This window comes from Sipha flava, unplaced genomic scaffold, assembly GCF_003268045.1.
Source record: "Sipha flava isolate LNK unplaced genomic scaffold, YSA_version1 71_pilon_pilon, whole genome shotgun sequence".
NCBI lineage: Eukaryota > Metazoa > Arthropoda > Insecta > Hemiptera > Aphididae > Sipha > Sipha flava.
Window position 1 is genome coordinate 2522635 of NW_020273611.1, and position 27743 is coordinate 2550377.

The following is a 27743-nucleotide window of genomic DNA, read 5'->3' on the forward strand; positions in this document are numbered from 1 at the left end:
GTTCGGAAACTCGCAAGTGTCCCTATCGGTCTCCATCGCTCTCTTTCTCCGTCGTCGAACGTGCATGGTACACCGCGGCGCGTACGTTCGTGAGCATTGCCGCCGCCGCGCAACGACGCGCGCGGTGGGGACGGGTCCGAAGCGTTCGCAACAGCTGTACAGAGTGCACAACAATTACTATTATTACTACTGTTGTGTTCGGGCGGCCGCGTCGGTAAATACACTGCAACGGTTTCACGCGGTTAACGCGCGTTCGGTACACACTCGCACGAACGCACGCGCGGCGCGCGCGCACAGTCTTGGCCCAGTTGCGGACGTCGGCAATATTATTATTATAATCTGATATCGGCGGCGCGGCACCAGCAGTGGTGGTAACCGGCGGCGGCTATTCATTACACGCCGCCGTCGTCGTCGTCGTCGTCGTCGTCGCATTCCCGTTCCCATCGTACGTGTACGACGCGATCGTTCGGCCGGTCGCTCGCCACAAGCGCAAACCCAAGCCGTCTTGTCCCGTCCGTGACCGTCGCGATTGACCGTCACTATCAGTTCGGTTCGGTTACGCGCACCAGCAGCAGCGGGCCCGCACGTCGCGTACCGCGTTCCTTCCAAGTGTCGTCGAAAATCCGTAAGTACGCGTTCGCTACCACATTGTCGACCCCCCCCCCCCTGTAACGTACCGTAACGTACACGCGCGTTCGCGCGCCTACCCCTGTGTGAAAGCATTCGCGTTACGATCAGTGATGTCCCCATAGGGTTTACTACGGCCGTATGCTCTCAACACTGTTTTCGAAACTCACCACTACGTATACTCTCAAGTCTCGGACACTTCGCGGAGAAGTATTAAATGTAATTAGTTGTACGGTTTTTAATTGTTTTGCAATAGACTTTCAGTGTTCCCTCGCAAGATCAGTATAATCCTACGAAATAATTATTGACGGTGTACTATTAACGATGGTTTCTGTTTATTTTAATAATTTTAATTTCTGTAAAAAAAAATATAAAAATATACGTATCATATTAATACTTACAACATTTTCCCGCCACCGCCAGTTGTATACTCTCGACAATATTGATCAGTGAAACATCACTGGTTGTGACGCGATATTACCATTATTACTGCGTTTCAGTACGGTACCATCGTCTGCCCAAAACACGTTGTGATGTACACGCGTACGCGCATCAACCCGTGTGCGCGTGCACGTAAGCATTTGTGTTATGATATACGTACCGTTTTGTTAATCTACTTGGTTTTTATTCTTTCACCCTCCGTGTCCGACCCGCTCACCAGCGATACCGGCGGATTTCGGGGTTGTAATAGGTGTATGCTGTGCTGCAACGGGCGCCCAACGAGCAGCAGACGCGAGCAACCCGGAAACAAAAACGATCTCGTCCGCGACCTACAACAACCGCCAACACCTGTTGAAAAAACCTTCAGACCGCACTCGCTTCAAATTATCATTACATTGTTATAGCCGAGCCCTGCCGTCCGGATATCGTCGTCGTAGCGGACCGAAATCGATATTATAATGACGACGTCTGTAGTGGCACTAGTTGTCACTGTCGGTGAGTTATCTCCATGTTATCTCGTATTTTTTTCCTTCTTACCCGTTGCGAACGATAAACCCTAACTACTCATTGTACTACGGTTGTACAATATCGTTGGTTGTGATATTTGCAAGCGCACTGTCGATTTCAATATAACAATAAATACTTGTACACTCCGATAAATCGTCCGAGTAATGCATGTATAAAATTAAAAGACATATATGTTTCAGTTATCAAAGCCAAACGTTCGCCTATTGTTATACAACTATAATAAAACAACAATAATGTATCACGCCGTCTTTCAATATTAAAATTATATTTAACCATTAATTACTAAACCCTTTGTACTAGAAACATTTTACCGGGAGTCATTATACCCCGCCAAAAAATATATTAATGGGGGTAACAGATCTAGAAACAACTTTGGGAAACGGATGGACCTGCGCACGACTAAAGAACCCACCCGAACGATTTTTCACTGTATAGCAGCGCACAGGATATTCGTTAGCCGTTCATTCTGAAACGTTTTATTTTTTATTTATTTATGTGTTAGGGTGTCGGGGTAGCAAAAACTGACCTCTCACTGTATAGGTCATTGTAATTAATAAATTATGTACCGATGTTGAAATACAACTTTGCAATCGGCAGCTACGTATTGCAGTACCGCAGTACACAGTTACGCACGTATGACAGTTGTATGCTAGTGCATTTTTTTTCTGTGTTTATTTTCGATGGAATTCTATTTCTACTATTTGACCATTATAAATAGTTCTGTTGTTTTCGCCGATTGTTTGCCCGTCTAACATTACTGTTCGTGTGACAATTAGAAATATTGCGGTTATGTTATCGCTCGAATCGGGAAAGCACGATTAAGCATAAAACGATTGAGCATAGACCTTTTTAGCAACACGATTGAGCATAGAATATTTTATACGATGTTGCCATATTCACGTTGCCAACATTTTGTAATTTATTATTTTCACTTATTATTACACCAATTATTATTATATCTGACGCGAGCCGTGAGCCGAGCCCCTCAACTTTATCGACAATATTATCGATTAATAAATTAGTTCCGGAGCAAAATGGCTTTTTAAACATTTAGCATCGGGGCAGGACCGTTCCGAAGAAATAAATCAAGGGGGTTATGAATAATATGAATAATAATGAATAATATGAAAAATGCAGACTACAATTTTTTTACTCAATGTATGTACTATAATTAACTATATGTAGTGGTATTTTTACTTTTTAATATGTATATATGTGCCAGTGTCACATGTTCTTAAAATTGACAATTTAATTATATATATATATATATATATATAATATTTTATATTGTATAGTAGTTAGGTAAATTTTATTCGTGTAAACACTGTATTACGAAATATGTAATATTTATTTTCTGTAAGTAAAATTAGGTCCTTCTAGGTTATAATGAAACAAGTCCGACTACAGACTGGTGTTTTCGTTGGGGGGTGAGACATCCCCCCAAAGACCCTCCTTCGGGACGGCCCTGCATCGGGGGGAAATATAAGACAGTTAAGATACAATTCCAAAATGATTATCACCTATAGTCGTATATAGTGCGTTTCGTTTCGTTCAAACACATCTATATACTATACAATGTGACTAGGTATATTACATATTGACTATGAAAACATGATATTTTTTTGCCATGTTATATTTTGAATTATTATAATTATTTAAATAAATATTTTTGTACCCAGTTAAAAATTGATAATGTCAACGTTGCAGAGTTTTTTATGCTTAATCGTGTTGGTTTTCTTTTGTATTTCAATTTCCTTTGATACGCCGACAATTTATGCTCAATCGTGTCGCAAAAAAGGTGTTTTACGCTCAATCGTGTCCAGCCGCTCGAATAGTGCAATATTGTTTGATCGTCGTGATCAAAACATTATTGGTATTTGTTACTTAATCGCATGATAGTTGATCGTTATTAGTAACATTATTAACGAGCGAACAGTTAGTTCGTCCGGCAGCTGTCCGGAACGCAATATTTCAATGTGTAAAGCTTTTAAATCGATTTTTTCACATCATTGTTTAACCCAATACAACTTTTAACAGCATTCGAATGTTTTCGGTGACATTAAAAGCAAAATTATAGAACACGCAAATAACCGTTTACATTTATAAAATACCAAATAAACGAGCTACGTTATATTCGGTTATAGAAATAACGTTTACTATACAATTTTACAGGCTAATGAAATCGGATTGCATTAATTGCGTTCTTAATTGTACTAATGATGGTTTATTAACTATTTAACAATTACATTATATTTTAAACTATATTGAAAACTAAACACTTGAATATTTATTTATGTCTTTAATACTTGTGCTTATGACGGGCAGGCGGGCAGATAGGTAATGCGTAATCATAATCACGTCGATTACGTGCGGTAAAAATACGTTGAACAGCGATAACAGCCGTATTGGTCTTAATTTTTGTTTTTATTATTCATCATAATAATTATGATAAATAATAAATAAATAATAAACGTTATTGTTGCAGACAATTATTGTCGGCAACTATAACATCGTACGCATCGTCGTCTCAGCTTCCGAAACTAGTTTTTGTAATCGATACTCATCAATTATGCATACTTAATGTAGCGCCCAAATACATCAGAATGTATTGTGCATGCAAAGAACCGATTACGATTCGAATCCGGTGTGTATATTACGTGGATATTGAATGCTAATATACTGCGAATCTCAGTGTTGTTCCAAGGTTTTGCAAGACCCTGGACAACATTAAAATTCAACGCTCCTGGACTCGGTAAATATTCACATGACGTTCAATAAGCGTCGGTGATGGGTGGATAGTGGAGTACAAAAGAAAATTAATAGCAAAATAAACATTAATTTACCACATTCTATAACAGTATAATTAAATAATATCAGTATCTATTCAAAATAATGTTGTTTGATATGTTATTCTAATATTTCTAAAATATATTTCAATTCTAAACCATTGCTCAAGTATTTGTAAATATTTTTATTTATACAATATACACAGTGCCGTAACTACACTAATTTGGGTCTGTGTGTAAATAAAATGAATTCAATTGAAAAATTCAATAATTTTAATCGAAATTTTAACTCGTCATTTAGTTAATTTTGATTTTAAAGCTATAGTAAAAAGGATCTAATTGACTTAAAAAATAACATTCTATTCAAATCTATTACCTATTAAAAGTAGATGTCGCTATCCAAAAAAATGCAAGTTATGTTGTGCAAACGCACTATAAAAGGGTTTAACATTTTAAAACCATCGAAAAATGTATATTTAAACATTCCTTATTTTCCCTCGAAACCCACATATCAATCCGATGTCACTGGACAAAATTATTTAGTGTTATCTTTAAAAAGAATCACACTATATACACGAAATCCTGGGCAAGTGCCCCGTTTGCCCTCCTCTAAGGACGGCACTAGTAATAGAATATAAGTAAGTACACACTTCGAAATATTGTTATTGTAAAGATATAAGTGTTCGAAAAATCAACAATAATCGATTATTCATATTGGAAAAATTAAATTATATGCATTTGCTTGTAGTCTAAAAAAAAAAAATTAAAAAGTATAGTAAAAATCCATTAAAATGTATAAAGTATCAGAAAACCAATTTTACCAAGTCCAATGTATTAAATTATAAATAATAAAAATACAACTTGAAAAAAAAATGCTTGAATAAACTAATATAAAATGATCGGGAAAAACTGTTAAAATAACTGTACAATTGTTTTGAATGTATGTTTCTAAATATGTATATTTGTATGTATATTTCGAATATTTTCAATCAATTATTCGTATGTATTATACAAACTTTCATTACGTTAGTGATAATCATAACTTTATTAATTTATCAAGTATCAATTATAGAATTGCCTCACATAACACAATATAAATTTTACGATTATCTTAATAATATGATTAAAATGTATTGTTTCTGCTAAAAGTGATATTCAGAAAATCAAATAATATTATGTTTTGTAGTAATAAAAAATACTAAAATTACGCAATATTGTTTGCAATTTATCGATAACCTATGTGAAATAAGAGTCTTACGTAAAATCCTTAAAGTTCATTTTCAGGTGGGATGCCAAAATGTGGTGTCCGCGTTTTAAACAAATGCACGTGCCGTTAAAATAAAATTATAGATTAGATAATAGAAATTGTTAAACCAAAACACTATTTACCTACTTTTTCCGTAGATACAAAGTCATTAGCTTGTGAGAATAGTTTGTTTCATGTTTATGTAAATAAATTTGTAAGGATTTTTGCTTTGAATTTATAATTTTATATAATTTCTAATCTCAATATTTTCATGCATTACAGTTTGATCAATACAGTAGACTTATGTAATCAACTCCTTATATACCACAACATTGTTGGCACAATTTTTGAATAACATGTATTACGAAGTCGAAACAATCTCATTTCGGAAGGTAGATTTAAGTTTTTATTTCTTTCGCAATTTTTGTGTACTATGAGCATGAGCATATCGTATATTCTGAATTATAAAAATACTTTAAGAATAATTTCATTTTAAATTTTAGATATTGTAGTTGTAATTTCAAAGATATTTGATGTAAGAAAAAATATTTATTTAAAAATCAGTAACTTTAACACTTTATAGTCTAATCTAACAATAGCTTGATTGATCAATTATTTAAACTATTTAAAAATATTACCCAAATGCATAAGCATGTCCACACCTCCATGGCTGGGGAGGCCAGTTATATAATTTAAATGTTTTACTTACAACAGCGATCTATAATCTATATCTATATTTGTGACTTATTATTGTTTTATTGAAAGTATATAGCAGCTGGAATTTTTTCGCCCCACCAAATCAAAGATTTTTCTGATCTTAAAAATTGGTTTCCTATACTATTACAACTATGAACTTAAAAATAAGGGCTATTAACTATTGTGCTACTTAGTTATTTTTTATAAATATTTTATTAAGTATACATCAACCTTATCTACACATCTTATTACCTACAGTTATTTATTAAAATATTACAAATAGTAAAATTCAATAAATTTAAAATTTAAATTTACCATCTACTTAAAATTACCTACTGTATCAACCACGGATATAGATACTATATATATATATATATATATATCCGTGGTTTCACCATTATAAGTCAAGAGGCCAAGAACGTCGCTAGGGAGGCCGGTGCCTATCCTGCCTCCCCCGTAGACACGTCTATGTCCAAATGTACTGTTAAGTATCACGTAACATTTTATCCAAACGGATTGGAGCTGGTGCAAATAACTTTTGAAAATTTTAGTTGCAACAAACGTTTTTGTTCGATTTAAGTATTAAACCACTAAACAGTTGTAAATAATATGCATTAAAAATGTCATAATGGTTCGACCGAATAAAAATATGTTCAACACAGTATTTGCGTTTAATATTGGTATCAACTCCGCCGTATTCATGTTACATTATATCGTATTCGTGTTTTTTTCTCGCACACGCGTACGCACTCTCTCTCTCTCTCTCTCACGCACAAACACACACACATTGGTATGCAAAACGTAAAATATTATTTATAAACGACCGCTGTCTATTGAAACATCTAATGACACGTTCGGAGAGAAAAGCGTGCGAGATTTTTTTTCTATAGGTGTGAAATGCAATACCGTGCGCGATTATAAAATAACATAATACAAGTGTTACGTTCGAAACGACGCGCGAGCTCAATCGACGGACGCCCGTGGTCCGTACACGATTTAATTTAACAATTCATACACACGGGTGGTGACAACGTGGCATTATATTGTATACTTTCGACGGTGACCAACGAAAATCACGATGTGAAACACAATATCGTTTTATGTGTACGTGTTCGCTGTAGTCGTCAGTAGCATTCAACATTTTCCCTGAACTATAGAAGATGAAACGAATTTACACCATTTACACGAATAACGCTCAGTCGGCTATAAATAATCGTTGATAAGTTGATAATGTAGCTGATTTGTTGAATTATTAAATATTTTTAACACTTCGCATTGTGCGCATTACGTACATATTTAACTGGTATATTTGTACACAAAGTTCACAAAGCTTAGAAACATTACATCCGTGGGATCACATCGGTGATCATGCATATTGGATTACGTTGAATGATTATGTAGATAAATGTAATTTAAATTTTAATTAACGTTTCGTTTAATGCACACAATTAACACCGTCCGTGTCTAATCGGTTGTTGTATAGTCTTTAATTCGCGCACAAACGTATACAAAGTTATAACAACTTTCTAGTCACGCGTTTAATCGCTATTTTAAATATTATTAATTATTTTTATTTTAAATATCAAACTCCGGGTCATCACCGCAACGGGAGTTTTTTCACCATACGATTCGTTATTATTCGGTTGACAAATGCAGTAGTTGTCTTTGAGCAATCAATAGCCAATAATATGGTTGCAAACAAACAAGTTCTGTCCCTAATACGGAGTTGTGTATATGTTCGCGGACACGAATTGTGTCCGGTGGATTATTTTGGGTTACACGAGTTGTGTTCGGTGGACTTCTTTGGGTATCCCGAAGAATACAGGTACCTACAAAAGTTGTGTACACAAATCAATAAATTGTTCAATCACAATATTACTAATATAATATGTACGTAACATTTTACACTAGAATAAATATTGTTATTAATTCATAATAATAAAAAAAATAGCGAGTGCTTACAAAAAATAATAGTGTCAATAAAAGTTTATTGTAATTAATAATTAATAATCAATTTTACGAATATGCAATGTAAATTATAAAATATAGTTAATTTAAAATATGATAATTAAGTTTATAAAATAATACAAATTATGAAAAAATTGAATTAAAACTATTAAAAATTAAAATCAAGACGTTTGTCCATTACACTATTATACAGATATAAACCAGAGTTAGGCAAAATTTTATCTAGAATTATGTATTAAAATTATTTAAAATATTATTATTCTAATAATTTGGGATCATAATATTATTCGAAATCAAATAATTTTCAAACATAATTATACTTATATCAATAGTGAGGACGGTATTATTATATCTATTAAATAGTCCATACTCAGTACTCTATAGGCTTAGATTATGATGTATAGACATGTATTACCGTATATAATAATATATGTTATACTATATAGGTATGTATGTTGCATATCATATTTATAAGTTCAAATATAGTAATAAATAAAATGTATAATAAAATATATTTAGGTAATATTTTTACATTTTTTCGAATAAAATAAGATTTATATCATGTAATTTAAAATATAATGCCAACTATTGTTTATAAATTATAATATGTGCCTATTTTAAATTTCGAACCCTATATTTATACAAACAAAATTAACGAACATTATTCGAATAACTATATTTTAAAATTATTGGAATAATTTTTTATTCAAATAAAATTTTATTCGAATACGCCTTATTGTAAACACACATTTTACACTGGAATAAATGTTGAAAAATAAAAATAAAATAAAATATCATATTGTCATATTTGAAGTTAATATAAATTAAATGTTAAAATAATTATATAATTACATATTTGACAAAAATGTAAATGATATCGTTTTTATAAATTCAAATTTACTACTTTTAAATGCATTTAATTTTTGATTGAAAAATAATTTTTTTATTGCGCGTCATCTTTGATAATGTTCCAGTAATTTTAATCTTAATATAAATATCGTATTGAAAATTCTTTAGAACTTCAATAAGTTTAAAAATATTCAGCTGGATTGAATTGATTGAAGTTATTTATTTAATTAATAATTGTATTTATGTATACACATGTATGTAATTGAAATTATTAATTGGAATTATTTGGAGTGAAATGCTTCATAGCTGTTAGTTGTATAAACGTATATTAAACATAAATTTTCGTCAGGACAAAACTCGTTAACTGCGAATATTAAGCGCACAAATGGTCTGTCATGAATGGGTTTGTGAGGAACAAAAGCAAAAGCTTACATTCTACAATCTACAATCTATAAACCATATTGAAAGTTCATTTGCGTATTCATCCGGCGCTCGTGCTGCGGCCATAAATGGGTCGTCTATAATGACTAGCCATTTACTAGCCTTTGTTGCTTATTATCTTGATGGCGATCCGTACGGAAATACACATAGGTAAACGTCACTGCTGACGAACGCGTCCCGTGCATAATATTTTGAAATCGAAACGCAGTACTATATTTAATCTTAATTGGACGCTACACCCGCACGTGTTATCTCCGTCCGACACGCGTACAACATATAGCAAATTTTCATTCAGTAGTGAAAATGTAGTGATAATATTAGGTTTAATATTGGAGCCAACTGACCTATAATCAAGCTATAAGGGAGGAACATTATCTGCGTTTTGTTGGTCGGTTTATTCCTATATTATAATTTTTAGGCGAGTTATGAGTGTTTTTTTAAGTGTTATATTTCAACACACTCGTAATTCGCTTAAAAATTATAATATCGAAAGAAACCGACAAGCAAAACACAGGTAATGTTCTTACCTTAAAATTTTATTGTAGGTCAGTTTAATCCAATGTTAAAGGTAAAATCATCACATTTGAACTGCTGAACGCAAATTTGCTACGTTGTACGTTTGTGCATATGGTGACAACATGCGCGGGCGTGACGTTCTCTTAAGTGAAGTAATGCTGTCGGTGCTGTACCGCCATGATATTACGACGACAACGGTGCCGTGTAGGAGTCCGCCATCACTTGCGTCACAGTCATCAGGGCTTGTTTCGTTCGTTCGTTTCTATTTTTTATTTTCAATTAGCTACCCCTCTCTGCACCTGCACTTGCTCATCTGGCCGACACGCGAGAAGGCAAACACGTCAGGACGAATAATCCGACACCTACGGAGGCGGGGGAGAGGGGGGTTCGAAAATCGTGTCTAATTTATATATAGAGCTCTATATCAATCCGTACACGTAAGCAATTAGCAGAATCCGGAATTATATGCGTTTAAAATGTTGTCGAATGCGATGCAAGTATTTGCATACGAAAAGTGGCTAAATATGCAATCATATTTAAAAATAAAAAAACCCACACATAAACTTTTTACAGTAGTAGCTAAAATGCTACGCTATTTATCACAAACGAATACTCGAATAATTAAAACGATTAAATGTGAAACAAATTTTTGATAGATTATAATATAAAAATGCCATGTTGTATAATCTTCAAAGGTACGATAAAAATAAATATATATATTTTTTTAAATTTTTTAAACAAATAAAAGCTTATTTTGGAGTATTATTATTTTTTTTTTTTTTTTGTAAAGTGCGACCGATTTCGAATAAAATATTCATCGTCACGTATATACAAAATGCAACTGAATTTGAAAAAATAAAATAAAAATAAAAGGCTTCGAGGGCCGCAGGTTGGACCATTCTGACATTGTTATTACTAAATGATCATTTCACTCCTCAAAAAAATAACGTCAACATTTGAAGGGCTACGGGGAAAAACAATAATAGTCTATATCTCCAAACTGTTTGTATTGCAGTTTTATAGTTTCAGAACTCAAAAAACTATTTTTGATAAATCGTATAAAAAAAAAAAAAATAAATAAATAAATAAATATACTTCAACAAACGACAGGACGATATAAATATCAGATTTTTCCGTTGTTCGACTGTTATCGTTTTTCCCAGTAGCCTTTCAACTATTTTCACCGATAAAATCGATCCATCATAATCACACATTGAACACGTTCGTTTATCATATGCGGTCGCCTTACGGTTGGGTACGCGAAACTTCGATTTGCTACCGTCGAATCCGGTGCGATATTCGGACACGACCGATGACAACATTCTCCTCCCGGGAGGGGGGGGGGGAGGCGCAGTGCATAACTATACGAACGTGCAAGCGCACATCGCGTATCGTACATGTGCCCGGATCGAACACCGATAATGCAGTCCGTTTCGTCGGCCGATATCGGTTTGTCCGCCGCGTGCCCTCTACCGATCAGGATGTAACAATAATAACTTGTTGTTGGACCGCGCGAAGGTTGTCGTCGTCGTCCAGACCAATGTCGACGGGAAACGGTCGGCGCTGAATCGGCAAGCTGGCGACCTCGCCGTCGTTCGCTGTTCCATTTGCACCCGCCCCGCGACGGTCAACCGGTGCGGCGGCGGCGTCGGAGCGAAATAACCGCGGGTGTACGGCCGTGAGAGGGTGGGAACGCGCAGGCGTTTACCCACCGCTAGAGCCGTCAGGACGATCGACTCGGGTCCGCTGCTGAGATGGTCTCGCTCATCCATCCCTCAAGAGCCGTTCTGTAGATCTGTACTAGAATTAATTTTCGAGTTGACGCGAAAAAACTTTTCAACCAACACTCCTGTTTTCTTGTATTGACAATTTAATCACTGGTGTGAGTAGATCTATATTTCAGGGGGGTTCCTACAATACTTTTGGGCCTTATCTTAAAAAAACGTGTAGGTACACTTAATAGTTTATTAAATATACCTAGACGTTTATTAATAATAAACTATAATGTGTAAATAAATAAATCTAACTAATTTTTTATTTAATATTACAGAATTGTTTATGCAATGAATACGTTTTCCTTGAATCTCACATATTTTTCTCAGGTAGCTTTAATTAATTATTTGTACTATTGTAGTAAATTTTAGCTGTTATATTATTATTAGCGTTCGGAAGTTATAGCAGTTACGTATTGTTTTGTATAGCAGACCAAACTAGAAATCCGAGCTATACAATGTTGAGTTTAAAAATTGAAAATTATAATGCATATTTTGTGTATTTCGTCGATTTTCATTGATTTTCGCATATTTGTATGCATATTTAATATTTTCTAAAAAAATTAATATTTTTCATTCTTATCCAATTTATTTTAAATAATGTTACATGACACAACGCTAATAACGCGGAAAACATGCATCATAAAAAACCCAATATTATTTTTCATGGTTATTTATTGTTATTTTTTATTGTCTACTATGAATTTAACGAAAATATTATTGATTTAATGCAACAATTTAACAGGTATTATACAACATATATAAATTTTGTATTTCACAAATAATGAAAATTTTTTTGACTACCTAACTATTTTTTCAGTTCAATAAAATCTCAAATTCCAACCGGTTATTAGCCATATTTCCATATTTTAGTTTTCAATAATACAATTTTTTGAAATATAGGTTTTTATAATTTACTAATTAACTTTTAATAAATACATAAATATTTTTTTGTATATTTCACATTTTTTCGTGCATATTTTGCCTTTTTTGCCTTTTATAACTTCCGAACCCTAATTCCATAATAATTATTTGAACGAAAATTTAAAAAAAAATATTTTATTTTTCTATTACGAAACATTATTTATTTTTTACTAAACATTTTAGAATAAATTACAATTAATTTTACAATACATTTAATTTTCACAGATTAAAATATAAGCCCCTTAATTTAAGCTTTAGATTTTAGGCCCCATTTACAGCATTTTGGGGTTTGCTTTGGCGCACCCGGAACCCAATGTGCGCACGCCTATGTATTTAATATATTGCAATATCCATATTGTATAATTTTATTTTCGAACAATATGGTTCTGCTGCCGCCGTCGCTACCAAAATAGAGTAGAATAAAAATAAATTAATAACTATTAAACGCATTACATTTGAATTATTACCTTAATGTATTAGTGTTATACCTTTTTAATAATGTTTTTTGTTATTAACGTGTGAATCGTACGTAGTTAACGATGATGAGTCGTGGCGATTTCGTTTGATTTAGCGCGGAAACGTACGCACATCAAATTATAATAACATAAACGAATAAATGTGGTAATGATTAATAACTAGCTCATATACAGAAGTGGAATGTGATTATCAGGTTACGACTTGATCTGGAAATTATTTGTATACTTGGTTATCCAGATTTGAATTTGGAGGATATTCATTTTTGAAAAGAAGGGAAAATGTTGATATCGAGTGTTTGCCCTTCGTCAACTCGCTCCACTGGACAAGCTACCGGTCATACTTGTATTAAGCATAATTTAAATTTTGTGCATATAACTAGAACGAATACGTTAATATTATATTATTTATATAAATATTTAATTAATTGCAGTGTTTAATTATTGGTACCGAAAAAATAATTCTATGCCAAGGTATTTAATAAAACAATAGATCTCAAGACATATATTTCAACAATAACAACAATAATATAAAAAAAAAAAAAAGATACAAAAAGTTCTAACAAAAAATACACTTTTTCACATTACTTAAGAAAATAATAATTTTCATAAATATTTTATTAATCTGAATGTACTTAGCAAGGTATTCCGGCTTAAATTGTCAAATCATTTAAATATCAATAGTAACTTAAATGTAATTACATTTTGCTCAGAAATGTATTTTTCATTTTGTTTTTTAATTTCGGAAAAATATTTTTAAAATTAAAAATTCGTATCAGAAAGCTTGATTGCAGCAAAAAAAAAAAAAAAAATTAGTAACTGATCCGAATTTTTTTTACACATTTTTATCTTTAATATTTTAAAGATTATATTTTATAGTAACATTAAATGTGACTATACAATAAATTTTACTGTATAGTCACTTTAATTGTCACTTTATATCATAAATCATTTTAAATGAAAAAGAAATTATTAAACTGAATAAACGAATCTAGAATAACCAAAATCCGTAATATTTTTACAATATAACAGTTGTAACCGTGCCACCATTTGCTATAGTTAGGACAATTATTGTTGTTCGTATTTGTGTTACTCTTACTGTTTGGTGACACAACCGTCCTGATACTCAGTGGTGTACAAATGAGGGATTTTTGGGATAAATCCCTTCCAAGAACTAAAAAAAATATCCCGTTTTGAAATGGTTAGAATAAAAAATATGCACATCGTGAATTTTTTAACATGTGTGTAAAATGCAGTATTTTTCAATGGAATTACAAAAACAAAAATTTTTCATCCGAAGAGGTGTAAAATAAACGTTTAATATTAAGATAAAAATTATATTTGCAATTTAATCTCCTCCCCTCCATAATAAAACTTAACGTATAACATTGCTGATACTTATTTAAAATATGTATAGAATATTTTATTTAAAATATTGCGATTAATGCGTAATTATTCTACACGTGTTTTATTGCGACATCAAAATGTGCGTCTGAATGATCCTACCATAATAATATGTAAATCACATGAATAATTCGTTGTATTCCCCATATTAAAAATAAGCGCATTAATTACTTTATTTAAAAATACAATAGCACTTAATTATATATAATCAATACCGGAAATGTCGTTTTTATTTTTAATAAAACTAATTACTAACATTATTAGTGTCTTATTAGTACACATATTTAATATATTATTGATGCAATCATTGAACGTTTTGAAGCTACGGGAAGACCGTCGGTCTACGAATAAGTACCGATTGTTTTTTCTTTTATTTAAAATTATTATTCACTCATCAACGATGTATTCGAATATTTTATCAAATGTTCATAGTTCATTACAGGATATAAATAACAATGGTTTATTTCGTATTTTTACAATCACACGATATTATTTCAGATCGATTTGCATACTATAATACTCCCAGTAAACCTTGTTTATTAATTATCTCGACAATCTCACACACACCCGATCTCACATTATTTTTTCCGTACTACTTCAAACATAATGTATTGTATTATAATAATGTATACAAAGCTTTGAACAGGAGTGTATTTAGACTTACTTCTAAGGGGGGGGGGGCGGCTCAAATTTTTCTTTAATTCAATTATTCAGACTCAAAATTTACAGGTAAAATTTTTGGTAATATTTAAATCAGGTGAATCCTTAGTATTTTTCTTTGATCTAATGCTGGATCCACATAGAATAGACTTTTGTGTAGTTCTTTTTTAACACCTGTCTGTGTTTTGAAAGTTTCGAACCAGGGATTAAATCAAAATAATATATATTCTTTACCGTTATGGGACATTTAAACGTTGTAAGAAATTGAGCGTTTAACGCTATAAATAGTTTAAAGTTTAAAAAATTTTCCTTTTAGCGTTTTGTGTTATTTAAATTAGCGTACAATTTGAAACATTTTTAAATGTAGTAGCAATCAGCAAGCAATACTATGTAAAATAACTTCTTCTTCTTCTTCTTCTTCTGGTAAAAGGCCTTTCAAGACCATCCCATCTCACACCCGTTCCTCCATTATACTCTATCCATTGCTCTTTCTTTCCAATTCGTTCCTCCTCCTAGCGATTGTACATCCTTTTTAACTAAGTCTTCCCATCTTGTTTTGGGTCTTCCCAGCGGTATTTTTCCTTGCGGGTTTTGTTCTAATACTGCTCTAATTAGCTCATTTTGGTTCCTCCAAGCATGGCCTGCCCATTGGAGTCTTCGATTTTTTATCACTTCCGTTATGGTTGTGTTTTGTAATAATATTTCTAGTTCTGTATTCTTTCTTCTTCTCCATTCATGTAAAATAACTACATATTTTAAATATTATATAATATATAATATTACCTTTAATCAGTGGTGTATTGGTAAATATATTTGTGGGTATAAGCACTAACAAAAATATGGGTATCAATCCTAAAAAAAATTTTCTTGCTTCGCTCGACAATTTTTTTCTCTCAATACATTCGAAAAAATTGAATTAATCCTTTGTAACTACATATTTATAAGTTCTATTAAGACCATGAAATATAACACCACAATATGTACATTTGTAACACGTTATAAATTACATGATGCAGATTTAAGAATCATGGACTGAATGTTCACACTCCATACTATTTTATTCAATGTTATTCACTAGAGTTAACAAAATACATTAAACACAGCGTAGACTGTAATCTTCAACAGCTAAATATTTCAATCAATTTCATGGTTCATAACAATTTTTCCAATGAACTTTTAAATTATTATTAGTTTTTTTTTTTCGAGCTATTTTAGAGGCGTATACCCGTAAAATAGTATTTTACATTAGGCATACCCCGAAAATCGAAAATCTGCTGATGTGTTTACGCCGTATACCTGCGTATACGTACAAATTCCTTTAACGATATTTTCTTTTTGTAATTCTCATAACTTATAACTTATAAATAAAGCAATCATTTTTGTTGTATAACAACAATAAAATGCACATACCACATAAAATACTCGTAAGCATTTATTGTCAATTTATAACTTATGTATAGTATATTACTAGTAATATTTCATCGGTGTTCATCAAAATTATTTTTGATGAGGCAGGCCATACGGGTTCCGTGCGGATAATATCCAACGTATTTTCAGAAAGTATATTTATAAATTATAATTGTTTATAAACGTTTTGGTGCCCTGGTATTCAGTGACGGTGCTAGAGTTTGCGAGGCACTGGGCAAAATAAATGTTGGGTCTTATAATTTATATTAATAAAATATTTTAAGTTCAGTTAAATGAGAGACGTGGGGCCTTAATTATAATTTAAGGCGCGGGGCCCTGGGCAATTGCCCCTATGGTATGGACACTAAGTATCGTTATAATATGATCCACATTAAAAAATTTTGAAATGTTTATCTCACATATGATCGATCCAGGAGGGACGATCGCCCCCATCAACCTTCCTTCCCTGAAATACGCCCCTGACTTCGACGATGATGACAATGTACAATCAATCTTCATAATTAATAAGTATAACGTAACGCTCATGGACCATTGCTCAGTCATAGATTTTTTGATACAATGTCGAAGAATGTCCGCTCACAGAACTGACAAACCTTGCGCTTGGGCGTTTAACCGTTCAGAAATCAGATTGTTTATACTATTCAACGCAAGTAATTGGAAATTATTGATTGATTTATTTGGAAATTATCGGCTGATTCGTGCAGTTTTCCGTGGATAACAGTTGATTCGATCCAACAAATCCGCTACATTAATTACACAATCGTTGTAATTCATTAACCGTTGTACAATAGTGACTACTGTTGTAAAATTAAAAACGCTAAGTAATACCGGGGTCGGTAACCTTGTTAAACCCTACAGGAGTCGATCTTTTTTACAATGTGTATAGTTTGTAACACGGTTGTCGTCGTCGACGGATTACAATAACCGACGTCGTCGTCGTTTGTTACGATGTAGGCGAGCAGCGAGCAGGCGCAATGCAACACGTTCCCATGTCTTAACACCATCACCTACGTGATAAAAATAATTGTTACGCTGCAAAACGTTATAACTAAAGACCGGATATAATTACGTTAAAAATATCTTAAAATTACAATAAAAACATGCAAAAATGCAATGAAAATTTATCAAAATTTCAGTGTAAATATGTTAAAATTGCAATGAAAAATATATTCAAATTACATAGTAAAATCATATCAAATATATAATCATTAATAACCTACTTAAATAATATTTACGACATATATAATTTTTCTGAATTATATACATCTCTAAATTGTGTTCTTGAAAATTGTTAATGTCTGTTACTTAAAATATGTTTATACAATGAAAAATTACGTTTAACGCCTACACTTATTATCGGTGCACATTCAAAATAAATTTAAATAAATTGGTGTTGTATATATTTAACTTAATATTTTTATTTCCGGCCATAACCTCAGAGTAAGTTTTAATATTTTTATATCCTTCATTTTTTCTATGACATATTTTAATTTATTTTTAACTATTTTCCTATTGTGACCAGGAATATTTATCAAAATATTTTCAATTTCACTAAATATGTTTAAACTATTAAGTAATTGGCTATTTGATTTTTCTAAACTTGCGAGTTTTGTAGATAACTCAGATAAATATAATTTATCACACGTGCCGGCGGTACGCACAATGATTGTAAACCGATACAGCTAATAAAAATAATGAATCGCTAAGTCATTACGGCCGCAGCGAACACCGTCGCACAATACGTAATATTAAATTAATTATTATTCCAATATTAATTGTAATTCTATTCGCGAGTGCCCGCACGAGCCGATTTCGTTAATCGTTTTACACGTGCGCGCGCGCATAATAAATGGAGGACATAATATGTTATTACCGTATTTCATTTTTTATTTATTTCTTAATTATCATTCGTATTGAAGGCAGTTTTTCAACGACGACAATATAATAACAATATAGCGTACGCCTCTGTTTAACGGCAGTCACGGCAAACGTAACAATCTTTTGGTTTTGCTATCGACATCGATTCGGGTTCGGTTGAAGTGTTTTTTTTTTTTTTAAATAAATGCCGTTTGTCAGTGTAATAAACAGCGTTTCATTATCGAGTATCCCAACTAAATGATCGGCTATTCCAGCGTACCCCTACAACATTATCCAAAAAGGACTCGTTTTTATTAATTATAACAGAATATATAATAATGTTAATGTTTTTTTTAACGATATTAATTTTAAAGTAGGTATTATGTTTAATAGATTATATTTTAGTTAATATAATGAGTGTACAAATGACATTTTAATATTATTCCGTCCATGGGAATCTTTCCGAGTATAAATGGGTTTAAAAGCTATATTGAATGTACTTGTATATAAAATAAAATAAAACACATAAAACGTGTAAATAAAACTAAACAAGTACATCTCCGATGTTATGAAGACGTCAGATTCAATGACATCTTATCGACGGTAGAGCAGATTTGTGAGACTAATCTAAACATAATCTTTTTTTATATATCTGATATACTATATCATCTAGTTTTATTGTATGTGTTTAATGTATCGTAAATGTCCAAAATATCTTATCAGTATTCAATTAAATTCAACAACCTATACACCCTTACACATATCGTAATAATAAAGATAAATCTTTGACTGCGTATACATACAAAAGAATACATCCAAAAATTATATTAATTTTAACAATAAATTATTTAAAATTATTAAATTATCAGTAAAAATTAATTACTCGTATATTTTAAATAAAAAAAAAAAAATTTTTTTTCATCAATAATGATTTAGTGTACTTTTGCGAAAAGGAATATTTTTAAAGGATTTATATCTTGTATAATGCTATAATTAGTAGTTAATGAATTATCAAAAAAAAAAAAAATGTATGAAACATAAATATTATAAATATTCATTTTTGGCCATCTATTTTTAATTTTAGACTACTGCGTGGCGTTGTTTCCTAATAACGTCCGTTCCCTGCGATACGTTTTCCCCGCGCGAGTGTTGTGCACCGACGGCGATGTCAGGGAACACGATGATAAACGAATGTACAACAACGGAATACAACCAAATTCTATTGTTGTAATAACGTTGTGCCGTACGGGTCCGGTCGTGTTTGTGTACGTGAGTATGGTCAAACTCGGCTACTACGTTCGGTCCACGAACAAACAGTAGTGAACCTATTGTTAGAGCTGACTGCTACGAGATCGGCGATCTCGACGAGTTGCAGTCTAGCGACAAATACGGTCGGAGCAAAACGGTACCGATAGTATTTGATGTTAAACCAGAGCGAATAATTAGTGTAGGCGCTCGGACTAAAGAAAAACGTACGCGTAAACGAAATATTTTTTAAAAAAAATACATCAATAATATTTGATCAATACAACAACGTTCGAAATTCCGCTGTCCTATTCCGCATTCTATCGTTCGTGGTCTATCGATGGAAAATAATTTTACGCGTGCGCGATTTATTTTATTAGTTTTGTTTTACATCGCGATTTTACTGATATTTACCCGAGCGCATTGCGCATTATGTCGATGGATTAAATAACAACGTGCTCATTACCAGAAAAACGAACACAAAGCGATTTTCACTTCAGTGAATCGCTTGAAGTCTGCGCGTCGTTCTAACACCGCTGTCATCTCGTAGTTGTTATCGAGTCGTCGATTACTTTTTGCATTATTATGTTTATTGATTGGACGAACCGGTGCGTGAATTAGGCATTACAGTTCAAGCGAAAAACATAATACCAATATACTCAAATCGAAAAATTGCGTCTCTTCACTCACCTGTAACGCGATCGAAGTTTGAACGCTTCACGTTTTCGTAACAACTTTTATTTGATGTTAACGTTAAAATATTCCGAACGTTAAAAATGTTTTCGGTCGGTCGGTCGTTAATTTGAGTTTTCCTATGTTGACTTTAGGCACGCTTGTGACGCTGGTGCGGTCCGCAGTGGTCGTCGATAACGTCAAGCGACCAATAACGTTGAACAGCGAAGAGTTTTCCAGTATTTCGGGCAGTGAATGTGACGACGGCCGTGTGGCCAATTGCCGTACGTTACCGTTGTTCAACTACACCGAACTGGCGCCTCCGCCCGTGGACGCAGAGGCCGCCGACGACATACTACAAGATCCAAATTGCCCGTAAGTGCCTGTCGTCAGTATAAAAACAAAAGTCATCCGTCGGCAAACGCTTGTTGGCAATACGCACATTATCTGCGTTGACCGTCCTGTGGCGGTATAAAAAAAAAAGTAGCAGACATTACCTGCATAATTTATTGAAAACTTATCTTGTTCTGCGGCCCATCGCTATCAATTTTTAGTGTTAGAAAGTATTGAATATTTTCTAATACTAAAAATTGATAGTAAACGATTCGAATGTCGAACAATCGAGTACTTCAATTACTTATGCGTCTCACTATTACTTCGAAAACGTGTGTTTATGTGTAAATTGCTCTACTAAATTCTTAAAAGTTAAATCTTTTTTCACATACAGACCAACACGCGTGCAAATACGTATACAAAATGCATCCACATGTGTTCTGCAATTTTATTTTGAATATTTACATAATATATAATATAGCTACATAATATTTACAGTAAATACCGAAAACCCGAGATTACTCTGTTCACAATACGTAACAATCACACCATAACTTACTTAAATTATTACAATTTAAGATTCGGTCACGTTCGTCTACTGTTAGTACTACAACTGAGATGGTTACAATTAGGGCTAGGATTTCTGTGCGTTTGCATGTTTTTTTTTTCTGTAGTCCCTATATATTAATAAATATATTAGAAATTATTTGTGATAAATGCACTGTACTCTCGATTTGGTTTATCCTCGATTAAACAGAAACATTTTTATATATATTTTGTATACTTTGAACGCAATGCATATAATTGCATAGAGTTTTTTTTAAATCCAACGAATTTGAAATGGTACTTATTTAATGAACGTCTTTATTTGTCAAATTGTCATAAAAATATATTTCCTGTGTAGTACCTGCTTTATCTCATTGAAACAAACACCATAAACAAAATTACCTACGGTATATATTATCTTTCTAGCGGCATTAATAACGCGAGACAGTAAAATTGTGCAAACGAAATTTAAGTCATTATAAATCCAGTTTTCGTTTCAACAGCATATAATACTTGATGTAATAATTAATTAATAATTAATAATTATAAATAAAAATTAATGTAAATAATAAATAATATTACCAATTAATAATCTAATTTTTACGTACATTTTTTTTTTTTACTGCATACGTATTTTAAAATGTTTTATTACGTATATAACCTAGCCCTAGTCACAACTAAACACGGAAAGAAAAACATTCCTTATAACAGTTATAGCAAGGGTTTCACCACTGCCTCACTACAGTAATAATACAGGATCAAAATTTAAGAAAGATCCGGTTATAAGTACAATTTGTGTATCCGTATAGGTACATATTTTTCCTTTAATTGGAAACTTTTACCGTAGCCCTTTGGGATTTTAAACTTTAAATAAATAAATAATAAAACAACTTATAATTTCTTTGAAAATCAAACAATGCCGAAAGAATTATTAATTATTATTAATTAAAAACCGGGTATGACTTACAAAGGTCAAATCACTAAATATGCCACTGCCTATAAGCAACTCCTACCATTCATTTTACACTTTTTGCCACACTGTTACTTACATCCCTTTAGCGTTTCTTTCAGACAATTTTCTCTGGAAGAGCATTTAAAAAATTTGGGTTCACTTACATCAAGAAAAATACATTTATTGATAATACGAGACTTACCTTTGTTATTTATAACCAATATAATTAAATACCCACATTTTAACCAGTACAACACACATGTATAGTGTTATGGACATACATAGATGTAGGTCCTTACGACTTTTACTACATAGGTGGGACCACATAAATCATAAATAGTAGAGATCGGGGAATGATTATAAATAATATAATATTTGCAACAATAGAAAGAAACTATTAGTTTAAAACAGAGGGTAACGCAAACACATATTATATATACCGTATGGTTACATTCCAAGGTGTAATATTAAGAATAACTATTATAAATAGGCATCAGTATGATATACTGATATACGGAGATGTAGGTTTTTACGAATTTTATTGTAGAGAAGATAACTAGTATGAAATAAATATTAAAAACAACTATTATAAATGGGCATCAGTAGGGTATGTGCAAAATGCGAAATTCACGAGGTCAACTGATTACATAGGTAATCTTTGGTTGGGCGCACAAAATACGAGTAGCATCAAACCAGAATGTCAAATGACAAGTGATTTAGTATTTACTAGATTCGGGTCAACTATGAGAAGCGGGGTATATAAGGGAGTCCCGAATAGACCAATATTCAGATGTGTTTAATACGTGTTTTAGCGAGCACATCCACGCCAGTTTATTTGTTAATTTAATTAAATAATTTGTACTTAGAAATATTTCAATAAACAGTTTAACTCAGTTGAGTGTTTTTATTTGGAATATGCCTAAATCAACACCATCTTTACGATTGAACGACAGCACGCAACAATAGTATTATTACATATCAAAGTTATTTTTATACATTGTGTGTTGTGTTGAATGTAAAAAAAAAAACAGCAAACTTCTCGTAATTTAACAAAAATATACACAAAATAAACACACGTACTCGCGCACACACTATGTCCAAATTTACATAATTTGCTCATGATATAACGGTGGTTCAGTATTTATTGGCTATTTTCAACCCTGATGACACAGGTACAAATATTTGGAACGGCATTTAAGATGTGTGGACATTTTTACGCGCCGTTGTTTGACGAAAGATCAGCGACGAGCATTTTACTCGTTATACTCGGTACCGACGATGGACTTGCAAGAGTTGTGCAACGAAGGATCGCCTTACAGGGACGGTTAGTTTCGTACATAGGTACTTGTTGCCTGCAAAAACGTATTTATAGTTTTTTATTATTTTTTTCATACGCCCCCACAGAGTATCGAAAACATGCTGTCTGTTTGCACACCGTGCACACCGAGTACGTGAAGTGCGGTCAGCGACACAAACACGAACTAGCTTCCCTTATGGTGGACCATGGGCCGTACCAATATCAAAACGGCAACAACGGATCTCAGTTGACGTCGGTGCCGTTTGCCGGCGTGGAACAAATAACCCAGAACTTGGCCCACTTGTGCCGGTAGGTTAAAACGCATTACACGATTCACCAACAGGGTTTTGCCATTCGATCGCGCTAATTATTCGCTTCCGCCGATTTCCAACAGATCTTTCAGAGGACACTTGCAATGCGTGAACGGCATTGTTCGGGCCAAGTGCGGCGCGGAAACAGAAGAGTTCGCGAATCGCTTCCTCAGTCAGATGGCCTCTTCGCTCCTGGTCAGTATTCAACTCCAATTCACTGAATGTTCTGCGTGATTTTATAGTGCTCGTGACTGATCAACGATTACATGACAAGACGCGGTCCGCGCGTTTCACAATAGGAAGTTTTCGAAAACATACCCACAAGTGTAAACAAATTGTTCTCTTTTTATTTCTCCGAATAAAACGTTTTTGTTTTTTCAAAATTTTCAAAATTCACGTACCTAAACAAAACTGCACTAAAAACCTTGATTAACTAGAAAATGTATGCACATGTATCATTACTCCACACTTATTTTTAACGGTTTTTTTAAAATTTGTGACACATCTGTACATATCATTGATTATTTATAACATGTTAAACAATACTGACACAAAAATCGTTTCAATTGTAGGTGTCCTTACCGTGTACCGTGTAAAAATATTTATGTTAGAGGTAGTGGCGTAATCTCAGTTTTTTCTGAAGTAGGGCAGCCGGCATGCTCTTATTAAACTGCTGATTCGGAGGCTCATTTTACCAAAGTTCTGATTAACGTGGTGGGTGGGGGACATCAAACCAGTCCAAATTATAATTTTAATTCAATTATAATGTATCATTTATACTTTGTACAAAGTTGCATGCGTAGTCCTCATTTTTCTGACTCACAGTACGCGTATGTCTATGTCTTTATAAAATAAGTATTTATATTTTGATGATGTGCCGACTTTGGAATACCTAATTTCTAGACTGTGGCAAATGCATAAGTTACCCTGCCCTCCCAAAATAACGCCACCGAAAATAAGTAGATACCCATAGGTCTTAGTCCGGAAAAATAATTTTAATTTTTTCGAACAGGCGAACGCAGACATGATTGCGACGTCGTTTTTCTCACACGTTTGATTGGTGAATGCACTTTTTCTCTCGGGTCATCACACTACATAAAATACATAACGCTCGAGCAATTAGAATGATGTTTAATTGTATTGAACTTATATTATTTTCTATCTTCGATTTCATAACCACACAAGCAAACTTTTCAGATGCTTTTCCTTGTTCCGCGTAGTACAGTTTTGCAGCACTTAATTTATTTTCATATTTTTACTAATAGTTACGGTGTTTATTTGATGCCATACCCGTGCAGAGAATGATCGAAATTATAATACGACGAAAGATCGTTGATTGCCTAACGCTGCTCGTTTTATATATTTCCGCATAATTATATCGCTTGTTCTAATACAACCGTCTACGATATTAAAAACTGTATGTAACAAGATATCTTTATTGCAGAACATTTGTGACACTTACGGAGACCTAAAGGATGGTGACGTATCGGGGTCGCCGTCGTCGGTCGGCACTGGATCTTTGAGGATTACGACCACCGCCGCCGCGGTGCTTTTGGTGGTGGCATTTCGAATAACGCGATAACGCCGCGCACGAGCTGAGATCGACTCCAATGGAATCTACTACAACGACACAAGGAAAATATATTCATAGGCCAGCTGTCGTTTTCAGTGTAGTAATATTTTTTTTAACAAGTTAGGTACCTATATATGTATGTATACGTGTACCTGCCGTCTCACTCCCTTATACCTTTTCGTTACTCTACTATTTGCTGTACCTAATGTTATAATTGTTGATGTTTATTTATTTTTATTCGTATTTTTAAATTCCTGTACACTGTACGATTATCATTGTAAGAGTACTGCACTACTGTACCTATTATGTTTAGTTTTAATTGATTAATCGATATAGAGTACTGTACAACCGGCAGACGTGAATTGTACTGTATAATATATGGTCTGATGCGTATTTATTCTGGTAGGCAGCATAATCACCAATTATTGCTATAATTACGATACTTATAATTATTAGATGTAATTTTATCATTTGTTTTATTTTTGCCGTTGATTTCTGCTGCAATAACAGATGGAGTTAGAAATAAAATCAGTTGTTTATAATGAACGGATTTGAATATCATTATTTCTGCACACAGAGCCAGATTTAACCATTGTGCCGCTTTAAGCACTAAACAAATTGCCGCTTTTTAATATAAATATTTTTTTAGTCTAATAAATGATAAATAATAAAATATAATATTAAAAATAAAGTAGGTATATTTAAAAGAACAATAAATAATAAATTACAAAAATAAATGTTGACAGTTATAGTAGGTTCAATATTGTCACATTATTTCTTGGGAGGGGGTCTATGCTCCTCCAAGATATTCTTACATTCGCCTATGATCAGTTATATTGTTTGATTATTCTTATAAAGTGCCCCGACCATAAGTAGATACTACTATTAAGACCATAAATAGATACTGGATCCACCTTTGTTATAAATATATGAAGTTGACAGGATATATAATCTGATGATTTATTAAGTGTTGTATGGATGAAAATAATGTTAATACAATGTTAAACGTAATCTTAGCATTCATTAAAGGATTGTAACCGAGAGTTCGTAAAATGCGCAAACACAGTAAAAATTTTATCACATATTAAAAATAAAATAATAAAAAAATAAAACAAAAACGAGTGAATGGTCAATACTCGTAAGTTAATAAATAAATAAATAGCTTATATAAAGACAAAATAAATTTTTATGCTTTAAGTATTATATATTTATAATGTTTGACCGGTTTCGAGTTAAAAAATCATCAACAGGTATATACAAAGTTAATAAAATCGCAACTGAATATGAACAAGTTAAAGAAGGAATACATGGAAAAAAATTAGTCGTTTAACACTCAGATGATTCATTTTAATAGGTGAGATTATTCAAAATGAGTTCTTATTAGACAAAGATATGTTAAAAAATATAAATATTTTGGTTATTATGTATTAGAAATTATATAAAATGTATTAATACAAGACATTATTTTTAAAGTCGGTTTGTACATTTAAAATATTATTAAAATTATTTTATTTTTTATTATTATTATTTTCATTATTGAAAAGTAAAGACTGCGGTAGCTCTGGCCATTGGCTTGACAATAACTTATATTTTTACAGAACGAAAAAAAAAGTATTTTAGATACATATACTTAAACTTAGTTGGTTTAAATTTCGTTACACAAATTAAGTTTTTTTTAAAAAGTAAAGAGATTAACGATTGCAGTGGGATCAGTACTGAGTAATACTCAGTGAGTATGTTGTGAAGATGTATGGAGCCTATGCTCTCCTCTCGGTATTTTTTGTGGTTTCTGCATTCCGTTAGGACTATTTTATTTTATTTCATTGCGTGAGTGTAATTCATATAAAACTGAATTTATCTAAATGTTACTTTGGGTATTTAATATTTCTAAGTCAGTATTAATATCAAAATTTATAGTATGGTTATTTTCTAAAACATGCTTAGAGGAAGTCTTTTTTACATTTCATTTCGGCAATGTATTTTTATATATTATTTTAAAGTTTCTATTTGTTTTACTAATACAAAATGTATTACAATTAATTTAAGTATACAAAAAAATAAATAAATCGAATTAAACATAAAAGGGAATGTTCTTTTACACAAATATTTATTTACCATTAACTGTGTATTAATATTATTAACAATTGAAATCCTAACTGACTTATAGACTTATGACTTAGTTTTGCATACATTTATTG

At 32.4% G+C, this 27743-nt stretch overlaps 1 protein-coding gene across 1 annotated transcript; it reads left to right on the forward strand.

The window, feature by feature from the left end:
- Window positions 1-263: 263 nt before the first annotated feature.
- LOC112692251 lies at window positions 264-26091 on the forward strand. The gene is made up of 7 exons (XM_025566859.1): window positions 264-625; window positions 1289-1563; window positions 20689-20908; window positions 23537-23688; window positions 23769-23970; window positions 24056-24167; window positions 25417-26091. The coding sequence occupies exons 2-7, from the start codon at window positions 1527-1529 to the stop codon at window positions 25552-25554; spliced, it is 861 nt and encodes a 286-aa protein (XP_025422644.1). The 5' UTR covers window positions 264-625; window positions 1289-1526; the 3' UTR covers window positions 25555-26091.
- Window positions 26092-27743: the final 1652 nt, after the last annotated feature.